Here is an 18,561-nt window from a genome sequence, read left to right on the forward strand (position 1 = left end):
AAGGCAGCATGGTGAGTGAGCTCTGAGGTGAAACAGAGGTGTAGATTACACAGCAGAGGCTGTAATGCAGTGGGTTGTTTCATTCCAGAGATTCTAAAGAACTCGAGTTTGTTGTCGTTTCAAATTTTAATTGCAGATGAGCCTTTGTTTTGATAGCATGCTTTGTTCCTAACCGCCTTGTCTTTGTACCATTTTGTCTTCCAGTTTTCATGTTGTGGAGGGGATGAGTATAAGGACTGGGGAGTCAACCAGTACCATTTCTGCAATGGCACTGGTCCACTAGCCTGTGGGGTTCCATATACCTGTTGTGTTCGCCGAAAGGTGAGTGCTGGCAACACACACAGTACAAACGGGCCTTGACATAAAAATCTCATAAAATGACTGCACCAGCTCTTTGTAGTGCTTCCTGTATATGTCTTCACATATGCCTTGGATGTAATGACTGAGTGGGTAAAAACAAATAATAGAACAGCGAGAACAATCTGGTAAGTTAAGAAAAAATTACATCAGTTTACTGTAATGCAGCCTGTAAAGCCAGGAAAAGAGAACACTGTCAATATTATGATATCCAAAATCTATGATGATATCTAGTCTCATATCACAATTAAGGTTGAGTACCGAAACCTGGTGCCAATATGGCATTTGTTCTTGTACAACAGGTACCTACTGCACAAATAACAACGTAGATTTTGGTGCTTCACGTCAGTGCTAAATTGTTCACGTAGCAAGTGTGCAGTTGAAAGAGAGAGAAAGAGAGTGGGTTTGTGACAGTGACATGTGACAGCGAGGTTGCGGCACCCAGAGCAGAGAGTATGAAGTTAAATGTAGCAGTGCTGTGTGTGGACAGTTTAGGCCATTAGTCAGTGAATAAACGCTACAACTCCTCAAGAGCCAAATTAAGTTTCCATGTCTTGTTTGTCACCTGCTGATTAAAGTGAAGTAGGTTAGGTCTGATGTTGGCAAACAGAGTAAGCCTCCTATTGGAAACTGCCCAGGCTCACTGAAGGTGGACTGTAAAATTAGACCAGTTATTCTTATTGTAGTGACAATCTCAGCTGCTCCTTAAAAGGTAATGGAGAAATGTCTGGCATCTTAGTCTCTCCTGAGGTAGGGAGACAATTACTATATCATAGAAGAACTCAAAATTAATTTTGCTGTTATTATTGTAATGTTATTTAAGCATACTTTAAACTGTTAAGAGTTAATATATGGTTTAGTTGCAAGTTTAACTTTGCCTTTGCAAAAAAAAAAGCTGTTCTGTGATGTTGTTGACTTATTTATTTATTTTTTTCCTCAAGTATTGTTTCAGGCACTGTTTAGGCATCAGTATTTTTTTTAAAAAAACAAAACTAATGATACCCAACCCTTATCATGATATCAATGTAATAATGATGCATTACCCAGCCCTAATTATTGCCTTGTAGTTTTGCTGTGGTCTGATTCATGGCTTATTCACTGCATTATTACAAATAAACCATAAGGACTGAACATAAAGTTGTATGGACTGACAAGTAACTCACTGACTGGACAGTTTTGGCTACTGTCATCCTGCACCTTTAGCGGCACATGAACGGTGGGACATCAAGTTCCAGGGTTTGAGTTAACTGGACTTTATATATCATAATGGCGAACAGGTTGAAAGCAGAGTTCGATTGTTAGCTTTTACACTAGCCTACTCGATCTGAACCACACGGAAAAAAAGACTAATAAAAAATGATGCTTCTGGAAGGAAACACTAACATTTGACACAACACAAAGTAAAGATGAGTCAGGTGAGCTCTCATAATGCCTAAATTCACTTTCAGACAGAGCGTCTGCCATGTGTCTTCTGGAATGAGAATCACATTTATTGCCTGTTAATTAGCAAGTATTAAAACCATGTGACCCGGTATCAGTGATGTTAGAGCCATCCTGTTTGATAATCCCAGTCCCTGCTGATACACAATTCACACCAAAAAACTTTGCTCTGAGGAAGAGACATGTATTGTCTACACATCAGAGAAGTAATTGGTTGTGTGAGAGAAGTGTCTCATACAGCTTTTGGGAGAGTTGTCTCTTTAAATGAAATGTTAGTCCCCTGTGGCCTCCTCCACCCTCCATAGTAATTCTCCTGTCCCTGGGCTCAAAGCACTGATACTGTCTCTGGAAGCAGTGGAGCTGTGCCAGAGAAATTAATGACAGAATCATCCAATACTCACACTCATACACACACCATAGAGAGAGTTGATTAGGAAAGCTGAACATTGGCTAGGTTTCCGCTGTTATCGGTCCCGACCTGTCAGTGCTGCAGCCATTTTAAAAACACTTAAGTTCATGCTTCAGCTAGCAGGGGACAGGAACACCCCCTTGTGAGGAGCTTTGCTCCCACATATGTCCCTTATGGTGTTGTCTGTGGTCATCTCAGCTTGGGTTAAAGTTGGGTCTCTGACTCTTTATATCTTAACTCTTTGCACAGGTTGGAGAGGTCATCAACACTCTCTGTGGTTACCAGACTCTGGAGAAACAGGTGAGAGGAACAACAGATAATGACTGCTAATTGATAGTGAATGAATTAGTGGTTTCATCCTGTCTTCACTGTTACTATGGTAAACTATGGTTTTATTCAATCACATTAACTTATGTTGCTATAATGAGTATGCAGTTTAGGAAAGGGAAATAAAGATAAAATCTAATGTTAATTATCTGATATTGTAACAGTTTTTTTTATGTAGTGATCTAAAATAGTAGTGACACACTTAAGAATCACGATGCAATATTTTGTGGTACTGTATCGATTTCTCAAAAACACTGTTGATTTTTAAATTGTTTCCTTTTTTTCTTAATTTGTTTACCTAAAGAATCTGCAAGCACTTTTATTGTATTTTTTTTTTTTTTCTGATATAGGTTAATGATAATTCCTTTGCCAAGTTGACTTTTTTATGTGTGTGTAGTTGTGTGTTCTTCATACTATGACAGTTTACCTAAAATGAGATGTAAAAAGACACAGTATATCTCCTTGCTTACAATATAGCAATATGTTTCAATATATTTAATCAGAATCAGATTTACTGGCCAAGTATGTGTAACATACAGTACAATGAATTTGACTCCAGTCATTTGTTGCTCTCAGTATACATACACAGAATACACGTACAGCTAAAACAAGGACAACAATGCTGACCAAGGTTAACACAAACACCTACTTTGATATAGATATATTGGGGATGCACAATATTGGATTTTTTGCCGATATGTAAAAACTCATTTGACCGATAACCAAGACCAGTATCGATATATCCACTTTTTGACCCACCTAATTTTAGTGATCATCATGTCTCGTCTTTAGTGGAATTAACATCTTATTATACATGCATACTCTTGTCATGATGGCCCACCAGCAGATGGAGACATGAAATAGAAAACTTTTCAATGTATGTAATATCCATTCATTGTGCAAAGTAAGAAAAAGCATGTTGGAGGATTCTGATAGTTCATCTATAAAGCCGATATTGGTCGATATAGAATGTTAAATATGACAGGTTTCCAACATACATGAAGTAATTTTATTTAATTTAATTTTTATTTAATTTTTTATACTTTATTAATCCCCAGAGGGAAAATTCAATTTTAGTACGTGGAAATGACAGTAAATGCAGTGTGTAAAGCATGATTGGATTATGTTTGACAGATTTCTACATGTTTACAGTGTGTATTTAGATTAGAAATAAACATATTTTTTTTCTGACAATTTGGACAGTCTTAACTGTTTATCATAGAGATAGCATATGGAAAAGTAACCAAATGGGAATTCATCTTTTTGGCTAAGCCAGTGACTTAAATACCTGCGCAATCAAGGCACTTAAATCACATTGATGCAAAACCCTTTAAAAAGAGTACTAAAATAATAGTGCTGAGGTGGAAGATTAGGAGAAAACAAAACCCAAGCAGTGATGTATACTGATCAGCATATGTGCTGCTTAAATTATTTTATATTTATTTATATGATTTATAATTTCAAAGCAGATGTACAAAGTGCTTTACAAAAAATAAAAAGCAATAGAGAAAATAAAAAAACAAACAAACATTAAAAGCAATTTAAAAGTGATACAAAGTGGGACAAAAGGAGCTACACATGAGAGAGTAAAACAAAGGAAGATTAAATAAAACACTCAATAAAATAAAAGTTAAGAGAATAACTTTGATTAAAAATATGTTATAGGAAGTGACTTTAATATAAAAGTGAGGTCAGGCCTTAAACCCTGTGAAAGTACATTCATAAAAATGTGATTTGAAGAGGGATTTAAAAGAGGATAAGAAACTCGGCAAGCTAATGTCCTCAGGGAGGTTGTTCCAGAGAGTGGAGGCCCTAAAAATAATAATTGAAATCAAATTGCTTTAAATACTCTTGCTTAAGACAAGTAACTTTGTTAAAACATAGGTAATGATTTGGTCCCGGTCTGTTTGTGCGGTAAAACCAACAGGACACACTTTCGACTCATTTTCATTCATCAGGAGATTATTCAGTAACACTATAAACAAGCGATTCTCAACCATCGGGCCGTGCCTTCTAGTGGACAGTGGAGATACTGATAAAATTACAAAGCTAGTTATTTTTATATCTAAATGTACTTGAGAATTCACATTAAAAAAAAAAAAAAGTCCAATTAAAATGCAGAACTTCAGTGACTAGTTACATTTGAATATCACCCCACCAGTCCTGACACATCATCAGGGTGAGACAAACATGCTTTCCTACTGTTAGCTAGCTAACATTTCCCTGTATGCAGTGACAAAAATGAACTTTTTTTTTTTAAACATATAAGTGATGTGGGAGACAACCCTGTGCCAGTAATAGCTGTAAAGCGTTTACGATACGATATATCAAATTTCGCGGTGTCATGATAAAATAAATTCTCGATACCGTCGTGGGAATGCTACAGTAGTTATATAGCTGCGTTCTCCTACAGAGCTGGTAATATGACTGTGCGACTACATTCCCCATAATCATTTGCATGCAACTGCGCGCACGGGTGAGAGCAGACTCGTGCAGCTCAGCCTCTCAGCCTCCGACTCTGACCCGTGCGTGACCGGAGGAAACAGCGAATAAAAGTAAGGAGATTGATTGTTCTTCTCTGTGGATTTTCTCTGCGACTGTCCGTCATAGCAAGAAGCCACACATATCACGTGAAACAGCGGAATCGTGGCTTTCTGACAAGACCAAGCAGTCGGTAGTCCAATGTTTTCACAGCAAAAAAAAAAGTGATAAAGTTACACTAAAATAATGTATAACAAAGCTTTCATACAGCTTTGCACACACATTACTTTTGGATGGATTACTCACGAATGCAGAGTCGCACAGAAATGCCACGCATATCACATAAAAGCGCAGGACCAGAGCTTTCCTCTCCTCATCTCCTGTTCTGAGAAAGTGTTAGGGTCTCCTTGATGTCAAGATTGTCAACCTGGCGTGAACAAACTGAGTGAATGTGTGTTTTTGAGTTTTTCTATGACTTCCAGGGAAATGGCTGGGCTTTATTTATTTTGGTTTTCTTTTACACACATCTCTACCCCTCTCTCTCTCTCTCTCTCTCTCTCTCTCTCTCTCTTTCTCTCTGTGTATCTGTGAGTGAGGGATTGTGTGTTATTGAGTTTACATTATTTCTAATTTGTTAATTTTGTTGTTGTTGCAGGGTTTGATTGTTCTAAGTTCTGTATATTTGATGAATATTAAGACTACTCTATCCTCATAATTTGATGTCATTCAGATGACTTTCTAGTAATAGTACTACACTGCTTTTGTTCAGAGTAGGTTAAAAAATACTAATGTTTCCATTTTCATATTTTGTCACTAAAGTTTTAATTGACATGACTTATGGCACTTGAATGTCTGCCTGCCTAGCAGTAATAGGGGGGAAATGACAGCACATGTTCAACTGTGTGTTGATTTGTTTATGATACGCTTCCAAGTTAAAAATAACATGCTATACAGTGTACATGCACTATTTTTGAATAAAATAGCTATTTTTAACAATAAATTTTCTCTTTTTTCCCCTTGTATAAATATTGTGATATATATCGTATCGTGGACTCTTTATCGTGATAATATCGTATCGTGAGTTTCTGGTATCGTTACATCCCTAGTGAGGAAACATGACTCTGAATACGTTAAATTTGGATTTATAATGGCAGGCAGTGATGCTGAGCTCAAAGCACAGTGTGCTGGATGTGGTGAAATCCTGTCAAATGAGTCGCTAAAACCATTGAAGCTCCACAGACACTTCAAACAAAGCTCCTGAGATGTGTTAGGAAGCCAAAACAATATTTCCTGAAAAAGGCACTTCAGGCATAACATTAACAGCTGACAGTGGCATAACACATATTAATACCACAGTTTAGTTTTTCCCACTTTTTTTGGTTATTTTTCTTGTCATGTTTTTTTCATCAATCATTTGGGAAGGTGGTCCTCCTAAATTAACATAGGGTCGAGATTCCCTGTTATACACTGTAATACTGTAGCATGTGTTTTTCATTAGTTATCTAGTGTTTCATAGCTGTAAAAATGTAAATGATTAGTACTCTAAGGTTCTGAGAGAAATACATGTGTTGGTGAGGAACAAGTACATTATGGAGCCTAATACATTCTTTTGAGATGACAATAAGCTAGTAAAACTTAAATTGTGGTGATCAGCTTTACCCAAGAGCTTGAATTTTCCTTTACAGCCATGAAACCCTAGATAGAACAGAGTCTGTGATGCTAATTGACTCGTATGTATGTTTTTCCATCCTTCAGCATCTAGTTTCAACAGCAAACATCTTAAATTGAAATATATCCAACTGTGTGTGACAGCTTTGGAGTGTTTAAACTTCATTGGTTTAACTTGCCAGTTTTCTTCTTTTTTTCAAAGGCAGCGACTGTTGATTTGAGTCTGAAATTGAAACTTTCCTTTTGTTGTCTTCCTCCGGTCTGTGCATCAGCGTGAAACCCTGCATGAGTTGATCCATGTGCGAGGCTGTATCCATGCAGTCAACCTCTGGATGAGTGACAACATTGGAATAACCATTGCACTCTGCTGCGCCATTGGGCTGCCCCAGGTAATTTAAAACTCATAGCACTGACTCACTGACACTGAACTGGGTTTGAAGCCCTCTTTCCAACCAAATGCACCTTTCCAACTTAGCCTCAATATCTGAACCGTAAACTCCTCACTTCCTGTGAAAGTTTCTGATGTTTTAATTTTCCTCACAACACTGTCTGGCAAATAATTTTCTCAGCTGCATTAAAAAGACATGATTTAACGCTGCCAGAATACTTAACATCGTTAGCAAAAACTATATTGATTGTTGTGTAACTCCAAGTTTTCAAAAACTTTTTCACAGTTTCATTTCTTTATACCTTGTGGTAAATCTGAATTTGTCTCCCACACATTACAATGTCCACAAATCTTCCCATGCATACATTTGGACTTGTGGCAGCCCCCTCAGAGAGGAGTAATTACAATCATTACCTTTTTAAACAGCTGCATAAATAGCATTGGTTCTCTCCAGCACCACATTTCCAGAATAAATTGTAGCTCGTACATTTTGTCCAGTTGAAAAAAAACACCTACTCTCTTGCAGTTAATAGTGTCCTCACACTGAAATCTAAGGTTTTTACTTTTTGCCAGGTCTACTCTTAACTTTGTTACAGAAACAGCTTTCTGTTCCTTTAAATTGCTATGGCCTGTGTACTCCTGGGTCTGATTTCTGCCATTGTGTTGATCCTGTAGGTGTTCAGTGTTTCCCACAGAATAAGAATCTGTAACCTCTTTTACACTGTTCCCACCTGTTCAAGGTGGGAATTTCATGGTGTTATTCTCCCCCACCAATCTTAAATAATATATATAATTGCGGGATGGGAGGACAGAGTTGTCTCATCTTTAAGATGACAGTGGAAGTAGTAACAGTGCCAAATCAACATCTGTGTAGAAGGCACAGTCAGCAGGATAGACCACTGACAGGGCAGTTGAGACCTTTGGACGACGTGTTATGTGTGCGACCCACTGCTAGGGATTTAAAAAGCAGCTGATAGCAGTTAGTAACTAACTTAAAGAAGAAGAGGCTTGGCCTAAAATGTACTGATAGAGGAAGAGCTCCTGCAGAGGTCACTGAAAGCAAATTTTAAGACCCAGCACTGGACCTTGGGGTGCATGGTTTCCATGGAAGTGAAGCTGGTTTTATTTAAAGTAGTTTGGAGAAACGATGGACAATGCTCAAATGAGAGCACTATTGTTCTAAGAAATAGAGCGCTCAGTTTCCATATGAATTCATTAACAGTTAAATTTCACTGTCACTGCGCCTGGCATTCAGCTGCTCCGTCTGTGTCCAGAGTACGCTTTGCATAACGGAACAGTATATATATTCCAACAGTGCTCTGAATTGACGCTCCAGCTCCAAAAATAGACAACCAATATGTGACGTCAAATGCGGGAAACCCTGATGTCCCTTTACACATACCACGGTTTGATTGTTGGGGATATTGAGCTACTGTGGACCATGTAAAGGTCTGAATCATATAACTTGAAACATGTTATTAGACCGTGCAGTTTCAGACTGTGAGTTCTCATCCTATCCACCTTATTTTCAAACATGGAAGTAAAAAGTGATCAACTTCCGTTTTTTTGTGCGTGACTTCCGGTCAGCCGCTTTCCCTCATGCTTTCCCTTACCGCAGCTAACGGTGCAAGCTAATTTTTTTTTCAATTTTCAGTTGTTTATGTTTGTCAATCAGTTAGTTAGTTAGTTAGTTAGTCTGTGTATTTTGTATAGATAACTGTGCCCACGTTTCGGTTATAACGGAAATTTATTCCCTCTAAACGCGAATAAATCGCACGTCAATCATAAACTATGAACCAAAAAAGCACAATCTATCCCGAGTGAGACAAACTGCTTGATCCCCGTCTCCAGTGTACCAGCAGAGAACCTGCAGAACTGAATCAGCGAAAAAACACACCGGGCTAAGCCTCTCTACCTGAGCAGCTGAAGCTGCGGCTCGCACCCTCGACACACATGCTTCTGCATGCCAGCCAAACGTGTGCGCAACTGTGAGAAATAAATAAATGTGAGGTGTACGCTGCTTTTCTATCTTTTTTCCCTTTTCTTTCTTTCTTTCTGTCAGCGACATACACTCCTAACACAGGACAGGTTGTTTTAATTGACTGAGTTGATCATTAAGCCATAGTGATGCGCGGATCGGCTCTGATAGCGCCCGACTCAGCATGTACGCATCAACCATCCAGCCGTTACAACATGATTGAGCTAGCAAAGCAGTTTTGTGTTGCTATGTGTGGTATTTATTCAGTTTGGAGAAATCACGATGTCTAGAAAGCATCAGTGGCTGCAGCTGACAGGGACAGCTAACGTTAACACTAGCAGCAAAGCTAACATCAGGATCGTCATCCGTTAAAAGCCTCCCGTTGTCGGATACGACATGAAACTACTCCAGTTAGCTCAATCGTGTTGTAACTAAAACATCCGCTGGAGAAAATATTTTTTTCATGGACCACTTTGTGAGTTTAGTGAGTTATTACAGACACGACTAACGGCTAACAGCTAACGGTTAGCCCAGCTAATCTACGATAACCATGTTATTAATTACACACAGAGAAAATACTAATGTTTGTTCAGTCATTGTGTTTATAGACTTTACAAACATCAGATTAGTCTAAACGGTGATATAGTGACATGGAAAATGTGATATATACATACATATATATATATATATATATATATATATATATATATATATATATATATATATATATATATATATATATATAGCTAAACTCAGCAAGGTAAACAACAAGGCGATTCCCATTTACACAGTGGTAAGAGTGCTGGACCGGAAGTGTCGCACAAAAAAACGGAAGCTGGCTGCATTCTGTTTTGCCTCCATGTTTCTGTGAAAAATAAGGTGGATTGGCTGTGTGAGAAGGTCAAGATTTTATAGCAGTTATCAACAGTCTTACAGCTGGGTTTCCTGCAATGCTTTATAGCACCTAAAATGAAAAACATCTTCAGTAACATCATAAAAAATTATTACACACACAAAATACACCATCAATCACAAGGGAAAAACTGCAGTGGCACTATTATTAGGGATGTCCTGATGAAGTTTTTTTTTGGCACAGATCTGAGTCCTTTAGCAGTGGGCATCTGCCAAAACGGAGTCCAATCAGATAGTAAGATTTATTTGAAAGATGATTAAATATATATCTGACACATTGAATTAACAGCTGCAGCTACTTAGTCTGGTGCATCCTATTTTTTACAAGCTACGTGATCCAAATACTGAAGAGCCTGGTTCAGACCTATTACGTTTATAAGCTTGAAGTATTGATCTGATATGATTGAAAGATTAACTCGGAAATCGTGACTCCTGAGACTGATTTGAAGCAATCCGCTAGAGAGAAGACCTGTCACTCTGTAACACTGCTGTGCAACTGCGAGTTAACTCCAACAGAGTGATGCTTTTTGTTTTTTGTTTTTTAACCTCATAAACAGTCTTTGGGTGAGTGCAGACATTGGCCTACAGAGAGCACACATACCAGACAACATTAAAGTTTAGTGTTGGCTTGGGCTTGCCATCAAGTTACTCGTGGAATTAATGTTAAAAAGTGACAGCTGATATGACCTGCTGCTGCTTGTTATTTTAACCTGTGAACGCCAGTGTCTGTGCTGGCTGAAAAGGAGAAGCTGAATGTTTTGTACACTGCATTTGCACTGTATAAACACATTTAAATATCCATAGTCGGTGTATTACCTACAGTAGATGTCAGCCAGCATGCTGCCAGTTTGAAAAAGCAGATAAGAATATCGAGTTTGGTCCTGAAAGTCTCACAGTAACATAAATAAAAAGTGATCGAGACAGCTGTATAAAAGCAGTTCCTTGTGTTCTGCAAGGTAAGATTACTGTTTCTGTCAAAAGGAGTCTAGTGGCTGTGGACGGGGGCCACAGCAAAATGCATCTCAGCCTTCTGAAAAAAAAACGCCTAATATCAGTTGAAGTGTACACTATATTTATTTATTTATTTATTATTTTATTATTATTATTTTACTGCTCCCCTCTTATTCCTGTGAACTTAACAATGGACTTATTAGAATTTGGTGGTTAAAGGTCAAGGTCACTGTGACCTTGTATATGCCTCATTCTTGTGAACACGATATCTCAAGAAGGCCTTGAGGGAGTTTCCTCTCAAGAATGAACTGATTAAAATTTGGTGGTTGGAGGTCAAAGGTCAACATCACTGTGACCTCACAAAACAAGTTTTAGGCCATAACTCAAGAATTCATATGCTAATTATGACAGAATTTCACACAAATGTCTAATAGGATATGATGATGAAGTGATGACATTTTATATCCAAAAGGTCAAAGGCCACCTTCACTGTGACATCATAATATTATGCAAAAAAAAATTGGCCATTACTCAACATCATAACTAAGGAACAGAAGGGGAAATATTTGGTCAGATACTAAATAAGTGATTCTAGTCTTTGGTCTTCACCTTTGAAACTGTGTTGATTGTATAAATCCTCTGTGCTGTGGTGGGGAAGATATGTGTAAAGCATCCCTGTTTTTACAGACATGCACGTGAACTGAAAGAGCAATTTGACTGCTTGACGGAGGCATTCAACTGCAATGCAGTTTGGGATGGGAACTGGTTAGATTCATCAACATCATTAGCCTTTATGCTTAATGATTCCCTTATCGATTCTTTTCATTACGCTGAATCTTTACGTCGATGACATACATCGCGCTCGTCAGTCAGCAGTACGTTCAACAACAAAGAAGACGTAATGGTGGAGAGACAGAAGCAGTTGAAAGCTTGGCTTCACTTCACCAAAAAAGACTCATGATGACATTCACTCATCACAACAGCATGATGTTCAATTTATGCAGCAATCAACAATGACGTCAAGTTTTTTCAAAACCTTAGACGCATTGAGAGTAGGGATCTTACAACTTACTAACTGCTTATTGATCTGTTATTTAAACGCTACTCTTATTGGTTCTTGTGGGGTTTTTAAGAGGGGAAAAAAAGAAGTAAATTGTAATATACAGTCAGGTCCATAATTATTTGGACAATGATACAGTTGTCATCATTTTGGCTCTGTACACCACCACAATGGGTTTTAAATGAAACAATGAATACCTGCTTAAAGTGCAGACTCTCAGCTTTCATTTAAGGCTTTTTTTTCAAAAATGTAGTATGAACCGTGTAGGAATTACAACCATTTCTTCACACAGTCCCCCAACTTTAAGGGCTCATAAGTATTTGGACAAACTAACATAATCATCAATTAAACAGTCAGTTTTAATACTTGGTTGCAAATCCTTTACAGTCAATGACTGCCTGAAGTGTTGGACACATAGGCATCACCAGATGCTGGGTTTCTTCCCTGGTGATGCTCTGCCAGCCCTTTACTGTAGCCGTCTGCACTTCCTGCTTGTGTTTTGAGTGTTTTGCCCTCAGTTTTGGCTTCAGCAAGAGAAACACATGTTCAATTGGATTCAGGTCAGATGATATGACTTGGCCATTGCAAAACATTCCACTTCTTTGCCTTAAAAATGTCTTTGGTTGCTTTTGCAGTATGCTTCAGGTCATTGTCCAACTGCACTGTGAAGGATCGTCCAATGGGTTTTGAAGCATTTGGTTGAATCTGAGCAGATAATGGTGCCCCAAACACTTCAGCTTTCACCCTGCTGCTCTTCTCAGCAGTCACATCATCAATAAATACAAGAGAACCAGTTCCACTGGCAGCCATACATGGCCATGACATAACAGTACCCCCACCATGCTTCACTGATGAGGTGGTGTGCTTTGGATCATGAGCAGTTCCTTCCCTTCTTCCTTCTCTTGTCTTCCCATCATTCTGGTAGTTGATCTTTGTTTTATCTGTCCATAGTATGCTGTTCCACAACTGTACAGGCTTTTTAGATGGTTTTTGACAAACTCTAATCTGGCCTTCCATTTTTAAGGCTAACCAATGGTTTGCATCTTGTGATAAACCCTTTGTATGTATTCTAGTGAAGTCTTGTCTTGCTTACAAGAGCAGCAGGATGAAAGCTGAAGTGTTTGGGGCACCATTATCTGCTCAGATTCAACTAAATACTTCAAAACTCATTGGACGATGCTTCACAGTGCAGTTGGACACTGACCTGAAGCATATTGCAAAAGCAACCAAAGTCATTTTTAAGGCAAAGAAGTGGAATGTTCTGCAATGGCCAAGTCATATCATCTGCCCTGAATCCAATTGAGCATGTGTTTCTCTTGCTGAAGCCAAAACTGAGGGCAAAACACCCAAAACACAAGCAGGAAGTGCAGACGGCTGCAGTAAAGGGCTGGCAGAGCATCACCAGGGAAGAAACCCAGCATCTGGTGATGTCTATGTGTCCAACACTTCAGGCAGTCATTGACTGTAAAGGATTTGCAACCAAGTATTAAAACTGACTGTTTAATTGATGATTATGTTAGTTTGTCCAAATACTTATGAGCCCTTAAAGTTGGGGGACTGTGTGAAGAAATGGTTGTAATTCCTACACGGTTCATACTACATTTTTGAAAAAAGCCTTAAATGAAAGCTGAGAGTCTGCACTTTAAGCAGGTATTCATTGTTTCATTTAAAACCCATTGTGGTGGTGTACAGAGCCAAAATGACGACAACTGTATCATTGTCCAAATAATTATGGACCTGACTGTAATTAACATTGCTTTATTTTTTATGTATGTTAGTACAGCTTATAATTAACATTTTGCTACAGCATTGTTTGGAATTCAATTTCAGTTTTCAATGTTATTTATAAATTAAAAAACAAATCACAACTTGCCTCAGAGGGCTTTACAGCATACAACATTCCTCTGTCCTTGGACCATCGACCACCACGTTTTTCTCCTCACTGACTTGCTCAATCCATGTGAAATTTGGCACAGTGGTAGAGGGTCATGGGAGGATGCGAATGAAGCAATATTACATCAGTTGGCCAAAGGGGGGCGCTATAGCAACTGATTGAAATTGCAAACTTTGAATGGGCATATCTCATGCCCCGTATGTCGTAGAGACATGAAACTTTGCACAGAGATGCCTCTCCTCATGAGGAACAAATTTGCCTCAAGAACCCATAACTTCCAGTTATATAGATTTTCCGCCATTTTGAATTTTTTGAAAAACACTTAAAATCGATCTCTTCCTAGGACGTTTGACCGATCTGCATGAAACTCGGTGAACATAATCTAGGGACCAATATCTAAAGTTCCCTCTTGGCAAAAGTTGGAAAAATTACTAAAACTGAGCTTCTATAAGGCAATGAATATTGCGGAGGGCGTGGCTCATCACATAAAGGTGTATAACATTTCAAGGGTTTCACCGATCACCACAGAACTTTGTAGGCATATGACCACACATAATCTGAGGGGACCCCTCCATTATTGACCCCATCAAACAAAATAGGGGCGCTACAGAGCTAATTTCTTATCTCGGCCTAACCCCCATATCGATTTTTACTAAACTCGGTGGATATGTAGAACAGGACGCCTCAAGGTGACTGGAGAAATTTAACTCTAATTGGCAACTGGGTGGCGCTATAACAATAGAAAAATGTTCAAAAATGGTTAAAATGTGACTGATCACTGTGGCTCTCCCTGTGGCCGAATGTTTTGGGGTTTTTTTTCTAATTTTTGGTATGACTAAGTCATGGTATGGTATGCTGTACATAATCACGGAAACTGTCAGTGTGTCATTCTGTCAGTCAGTCATTCTGTCTGTCCCATGTTTTTCTACTCACTGACGTGGTCAATCTATATGAAACTGCACATAGGCATTGAAGATTGGCATAGGTAGAAGGTGACAAAGCTACCAATGGGTATGGACTCGTTACTATTACAGACTATTACAACATATCTGAGTTGGACAGGGTAGCAGGAGATGAACTACAAGCTAAAGGCCCGAACATACTCAGGTGGAACATACGCGGAACAGACTCCGCGGAGGTCCGCGCGGACTCAAAGCGGACGTCCACAAGGCCTGTGCGCGCAAAGCTCAGATTTTACAACCGCGCGGACACTGCTCCGCACACCAGTGACTGCTCGGCATGTATTTTTCACATCACGGGGATTTTTCACGGACGTTTTTACAGGAAACTACAACGCGGAAGTGCGCTCGACTATGGAAACCCGAATGACTGCGGACATTCCTCGCGGAGTCCGTTCCGCTTATAGTACGCCTGAGTATGTTCGGGCCTTAAGCGGTCGAAAACAGTACATTTCTTTGTATGTGATGCACTGTTGCTACGTGTTTTGACAGATTGCTCGTGTTTCTGCCCTTACACACACAGGAGTTGTTGAACTTGAACTTGTTGAAGCAGTGTCAGCATGAACTCTTGTGAAGTGTAACCATTAGGGTTGGGATCCAGATCCAGTTCTTTTTTGGAACCAGGTTCAAAGTTCCGGTTTCGGAACCGGTTCCATCACATTTGGAGTAACGGTTCCTGCAAACGGTTCCTAGATTGTAAAAAAAAAAAAAAAAAATGTCACGTGCATTTCCATTAGAGTGCGGCACGGGCCGCATATTTCTGTCCGAACCCGAACAAGCCTGACATTATCTAATCACTAAAGTACTGAGTTTGTGTCACACAGTTGTCATGGTTACAGGCTATTTAACAGGCCGGGCGTGTGCCGTGGGTGCTCAGCGGAGAGGGAGACCTCCGTGTTTGAGATGGGAGCAGGCAGCGGGAAGTGTGTGTGTGTGTGTGTGTGTGACAAAGAGTGACAGAGCTGGCCCCACCCCTCACGCATGCAGCAGGCTGTGAGGCTCTGACACAGAGAAATCTCCTCTGGATTAAATAGCGAAAATGCATCATGGACAAATGTCTTAATATTATTGCAAATTTGAAACAGAGTTGATGAGATAAAAATCTGTACAAGATAACATTTATGTAACTTAAATAAACAAAATATCTTCTGAATTTCTCCAATACTGATAGCAGAACCGTTAACGTTGGAGCTTACGTTGGAGTGAAAAAAACTGAATTTCCCCTCAGGGGGATTAATAAAGTATATAAAATTAAAAAATAAAAATTTAAATTAAATTATCAATACTATGGTCTTAAATAATTTGTCCCCGGGGCCCGTTTCATACCAGGTTTCAGTACCCATCCCTAATTGAGAGTATGTGCATTAACAAGGTCCCATGTCTCCCTGCAGCTGCTGGGCATCATCCTGAGCTGCATCTTCTGGAACCTGCTGGTGGACATGAGTGAGTCGGCCGACATGGTGGACTTCAAGCTGAAGAAGGCAGAGGTTGATTACAGCCAACTGGACCTGGCCGGTGCCGGTTGGTGTATGTGTCTGCCGAGGGACGGCGGCTACCTGCCTGTCCCTGCTGCTGAGCCTGATCTTGACCCCATCGATGTTCACCTGGAGAAGCTCAAGAAGCAGCCGCCTCGCACACATTCCCAGCTCCGAGAACTGCAGCAGTCCAGATCGGCCACTGGGCTGGACGAGGTCGACGTTGGCCGGAAGCAGAAAAGGGAACACTGAGCGGTCTTTTTAACCCTTTCTTGCCTTTTGGGTTTTTGCCTTTTTTTTCTGTCATTGTAATCATTGCATTTGTTGGAGTTGTGTTGCACTACTTAATGGTTGAACCTGTCAGTCGTTGGATCAAGAGGAATTTGGTCAGTTAAAGGGATCAAAAGTACTTTGGCACTTTGTCAATGCATTTGTTTACAACAAAAATTGAAGGAACAACATGCAACATTGGCTTTTCAAAAACATTTCTTTTGTCTTGTTTGTGGCCGTTGATACTCAAAGATTTATGGCATTATTATCACATTTTATTTTGTTTTTTGTTTTTTTTTAGCCTTTGAAATTGAGCTATGTCTCATGTGCTAAAGCTTACCTCAGGCTGTTTTGAAAATAGCCCAGTAGTCAGAGGACAGTACTATTTGGTGTGTAAATTTATGGTAGCTTGAAAAGACGTTTTTCAGTGTCAGAGAAATAGGAATAGCCAAGTATGTCTTGCGTGTAGCGTCTGTGACGGATGTATACAGTTTGTGCATTATTTGTTTTTATTATGATTTTAATTTGATTTTGTGCAATCAGTGTACATTGTAAGACTGGTAGATGTGGAATAACATGGGATGCATGTTTTGTACTGTATATAAAGTAAGTTAAAAGAAAAAAACAAAACAAAACTTCAGTTTACATGTTAAGGCGTGTGTCCATATGGCATTTGTTTCTGACAGAAAGGCACATCATCAAAAAGTGCCTCCAGCATCTTTTTTGATGACACTACATTAACAGAGGGTTCACTACACAGCTTATAACAAGCTTACAACACATACAGTGATAGAAGCACAGCACTAATCCGCAACATCAGTGTCCGGTCCATCAGCTCCCACAAATGGGATTATTTGGAGTGGCCACACAAAAACTAGGAGTACTCTGAAATTAAAAAAAAAAAAAACAAGAAAGAAAATCGCTGGGTGCTTTGTTGTTTGTTCAGGCCGCTGCATGCAGCCACATACACTCTCTCCTCATTGGTAACAATTAAAAAAAAAGATGCTGGTGCTCAGAAAAAGAGCGCTATGTGGACACAGCCTTGGGCTCTCATCAGGGGGGCTTCAGTCAATTCCATTTCTAAACTTAACTTTTTATTCCATCTTTTAATGGAACAACTAAAGGGATTATCCAGACTACAAATCCAATGACAGGCTACTCTATGATGGTTTTTTGTATCTGAGTTATGCACTGTTTTGAGCTTCCCCCTAGCTCCTGCCTTGTATCAGCACTACTGTTCTTGTCAATAAAGCTGAATTTGTCTACTGATTTTTGTGCCGAGTTGCTCTGCATGTAAACATAATGAAGATGCCATAAATTTAATATGCAAACTAAAACATTTGTCCTGCCCTTAGAGATTATTTGTCACTTGGCAGTTCTCACTCAGCGTAAAGGTGCACAATGGAGTTTTCTTGTAAACAAACAAAAGTATTATGTACATTCAGTGTCAACAAAACTCACTGTGTGTATATTGAGGTCTAGCAAATGTTTTGAATTTCCTCATAAAACGTGTGCAAAGCTGATTTTAAATCCATCATTGTTTACATCTGTGTTTACTAGCTTTTAGTGTTCTTCTTACCTGCCTTTGTTGGCACATTGTTGGTGTGTAGATCAGTGAAATAGTGGGAAACCATTGGCAGGTGTGTGCACTGCATCATTCACGTGTGGCACAAAATGGCCTCCATGGCGCTACTAGAGGTCAGTAAAAGTGTTTCTAAAAGGGAACTTAATATCTGGGCATTACCTTGTCATATAAATTCTTGTTATATTTTGTATTAAAAAAACAAAATATAACAAAGAACTGATACAAATCATAGAACTCTGTCGCCTCCCAAACTACCAACTGCCAGAGGTCAAATGACAGCTCTCCTACTTAAAACGGTAAGAAAAGCAACTGAAACACAAACACTTAAAAAAAATAAAAAAGAACGAGACTTGCAGGCAAGTATACTGGGATCCAGGGACCTGATGCAACTGGAAAGCAAATGTTTA

General features: G+C 39.2%; 1 protein-coding gene across 1 annotated transcript in view; it reads left to right on the plus strand.

Annotated features, from left to right (window-relative positions):
* Window positions 1–17,838, plus strand: part of LOC117252029 (tetraspanin-15) — a 35,237-nt gene extending 17,399 nt beyond the window's left edge. Inside the window, exons 5-8 of the mRNA XM_033618666.2 lie at window positions 205–321; window positions 2,456–2,506; window positions 6,955–7,071; window positions 16,216–17,838. Coding sequence (XP_033474557.1) covers window positions 205–321; window positions 2,456–2,506; window positions 6,955–7,071; window positions 16,216–16,551 — 621 coding nt within the window. The 3' untranslated portion in view covers window positions 16,552–17,838. The remainder of the gene's footprint in view (window positions 1–204; window positions 322–2,455; window positions 2,507–6,954; window positions 7,072–16,215) is intronic.
* The last annotated feature ends 723 nt before the right edge of the window (window positions 17,839–18,561 follow it).

The sequence above is a fragment of the Epinephelus lanceolatus genome, chromosome 9 (genome assembly GCF_041903045.1).
Source record: "Epinephelus lanceolatus isolate andai-2023 chromosome 9, ASM4190304v1, whole genome shotgun sequence".
Classification (NCBI taxonomy): Eukaryota; Metazoa; Chordata; class Actinopteri; order Perciformes; family Serranidae; genus Epinephelus; species Epinephelus lanceolatus.